Below are 2,747 nucleotides of genomic sequence, written 5' to 3'. Positions count from 1 at the left end.
CCGTGGCTTGTAGTTTCCTCTTTCCTAGATTCCGGCCGGTCCCGAGGTCTTATTGTTTAGTTATCGCATCACGTTGTAGTTCACTAATCATGCCTTGCATATTAAACATCAACTACGTACATCTTTATTACTACCTCAATTACTCCTACACACGGCTTTGAGAACAAGACTAACCGTTCCACATGTGGAAGTTTGAGAGGGTAGTATTATAAGCGGGCAGACTCGCAGAGACGCGTATGGATCGACGCGCGTCTCCGAACGTCTGCGGCATATATATCCCACTTCATCCTACGCAGATGGGAAGAACACAGACGATCGAGAAGCTCCTCTGATCCTCCCTGACTCTACTCTTAGCTCGCTTATCCACTTCCAATTATTTTCACTTCCTAGCTCCCACTAGCAATGGCGAGGTCATCGTCTCCAGTCAAGGCCTCCCTCCCGAAGCAGCGCCGCCTGCTCCGTCCTCGCCGTTCTCCAAAGCGCACCACCGCCCTGAGCCTCCCTGGCGCGGAGGAATTCTTTGCTGTCGCCGAGCACCTGGTGCAGCAGGACGCCGCCGCCGCTCCAGCGCCTGGGTATACCACGGCCTCTGACGAGACCCTCGCGGTCCACGCCGGGGAGAAGCTCCGGAAGAACGGCATGGCGGACACGGACTCGATCGCGACGCCGATCGTGAGCGGCACCACGCACTGGTTCAAGAATTCGAACGACCTCATCGCCTTCAAGGAAGGCAGGCGCCACAGCTTCGAGTACGGACGGTACGGCAACCCCACCGTGAGCGTCCTTGAAGAGAAGATCAGCGCGCTGGAAAGAGCGGAGGCCACACTGGTCACCTCATCCGGCATGAACGCCATCGTCGCCACGCTGCTCGCCCTCGTGCCGCCAGGCGGCCACGTCGTGACCACGACCGACTGCTACAGCGAGGCACGCATCTTCATCCGCGAAAGGCTCTCCAAAATGGGAATCAGGGTAAGGACACAATTCAGAGCAACAAGAGCATGCATGCATGTCTGATCAGTTCTAAACTTCTAATACTCTTCCTTTCTTGCTTTGTGCAGTCCACCTTCGTTGATCTGAACGACATCGAGACGCTGAAAGCCGTTCTTGACCAGGGCGATGTACGTTTCCTAACTTAAAACATGACGATGATGTACAATTGATACCATTGATGCATGGTTTCTGACATGCGTAGCAACATATGCAGGTGACACTCTTCTATACCGACTCTCCCACGAACCCCCACCTCAAGTGCATAGACATTAAACTCGTCGCCGAGCTGTGCCACCTGAAGGGTACTCTCGTGTGCATCGACAGCACGCTTGCCTCGCCGATCAACCAGAAGCCGCTCACCCTCGGCGCCGACATTGTCGTGCACTCCGCCACAAAGTACATCGCCGGCCATCACGACGTGAGTAGCTGCCTAGATCACATGTTTTCACGTAGACAGCTTGTTTTCTTACAGCTTCCTTTAGACAATTTGTACTACCATAAATTTGTCTTCATATTAATTAAAGTATTTGCTCTTGCTTTTCAATTTCAGGTTATCGCAGGATGCATCAGTGGCTCCCAGGAGCTCATCAAGACAATACACGCATGGCACCAAGACCTCGGCGGCGCCATCAGTCCGGTATGTACCACAAAATATTGATGTGGTACATCAAATAGACGTTCTAATTCGTTCACGCTTGGAGTTGGACTTTATCCTTCAAAGCTAACAGCTTCAACCACAACTTACTGCAGGATGCGGCCTACATGATCATACGTGGGCTCAAGACAATGGCGCTGCGCGTGGAGACCCAAAACCGGACGTCTTTGCGCATGGCGCGCCTGCTCGAGAACCATCCGAAGATCGAACATGTGTACTACCCTGGCCTCAAGAGCAGCCCGTGGCACCACATCGCCGAGAGCCAGATGACTGGTTTTGGCGGCGTCGTCAGCTTTGAAGTGGCGTCGGACCTGCAGGGCGTCATGAGGTTCATAGACGCGCTCGAGATACCCTTCATCGCAACATCGCTCGGCGGGTGCGAGAGCCTCGTGCAGCAGCCGGCGGTCATGTCCTTCTGGTACATCACGTTATTATAGGATTATTTATGTTTGCAGTTCACAGATGCACCGTGCATGATAGAATTTTTCGACTTACATACATGAATTTCTGTTTTCATCAGGGGTCAGAGTGACGAGGAGAAGGCCAAGAATGGGATCAAGGATAACTTGGTGAGGTTCAGTTTCGGGATTGAGAAGTTTGAGGATCTCAGGGATGACATTCTCCAAGCCCTGGAGAAGATGTAGGACTATTTTTTGATGAACAATTAATTGTGTAGCGACTTTGATAAAACTAGCTAGGTAGAAACCTTTCTGTAGATATAATAGCCTAATAGGTAGTTGACTTGCGCTAAAGTTCAGACACGGCCGGATTCTTTTATTTCATGAAGGCAAACTCAAGTTTGCTGATAACATAAAAATATATGCTTGGGGCCATATTTAATTGATTCTTGATAAACTTTCAAGGAGGACTATTAGGGCATTTCTCGGATGTGTCCCGAACTTTTTTTAGGACACTTCTTGGATGTGCTCCGAAAACTTTTAAGCTCGGATGTGCCCTGAAAACTTAGTAGGCAGCATATATTCAAAATTAATCATTCAAAACTGAAGCAAATCATAATTAATAATTGAGTTTACAAAATTCAAAAATGGAAGGAAATCATTCAAAATTCAGTTTCCAATAATCTCTACCTACATACTTAGAG

At 49.6% G+C, this 2,747-nt stretch overlaps 1 protein-coding gene across 1 annotated transcript; it reads left to right on the top strand.

The window, feature by feature from the left end:
- The first annotated feature begins 402 nt into the window (after positions 1–402).
- LOC124677829 (probable cystathionine gamma-synthase 2) lies at positions 403–2,402 on the top strand. The gene is made up of 6 exons (XM_047213780.1): positions 403–969; positions 1,059–1,118; positions 1,205–1,408; positions 1,541–1,627; positions 1,741–2,063; positions 2,166–2,402. The coding sequence occupies exons 1-6, from the start codon at positions 403–405 to the stop codon at positions 2,287–2,289; spliced, it is 1,365 nt and encodes a 454-aa protein (XP_047069736.1). The 3' UTR covers positions 2,290–2,402.
- Positions 2,403–2,747: the final 345 nt, after the last annotated feature.

The sequence above is a fragment of the Lolium rigidum genome, chromosome 7, assembly GCF_022539505.1.
Source record: "Lolium rigidum isolate FL_2022 chromosome 7, APGP_CSIRO_Lrig_0.1, whole genome shotgun sequence".
Classification (NCBI taxonomy): domain Eukaryota; kingdom Viridiplantae; phylum Streptophyta; class Magnoliopsida; order Poales; family Poaceae; genus Lolium; species Lolium rigidum.
Note: the sequence above shows the minus strand (reverse complement) of the source record. Positions and strands in the feature narration are given on the sequence as shown.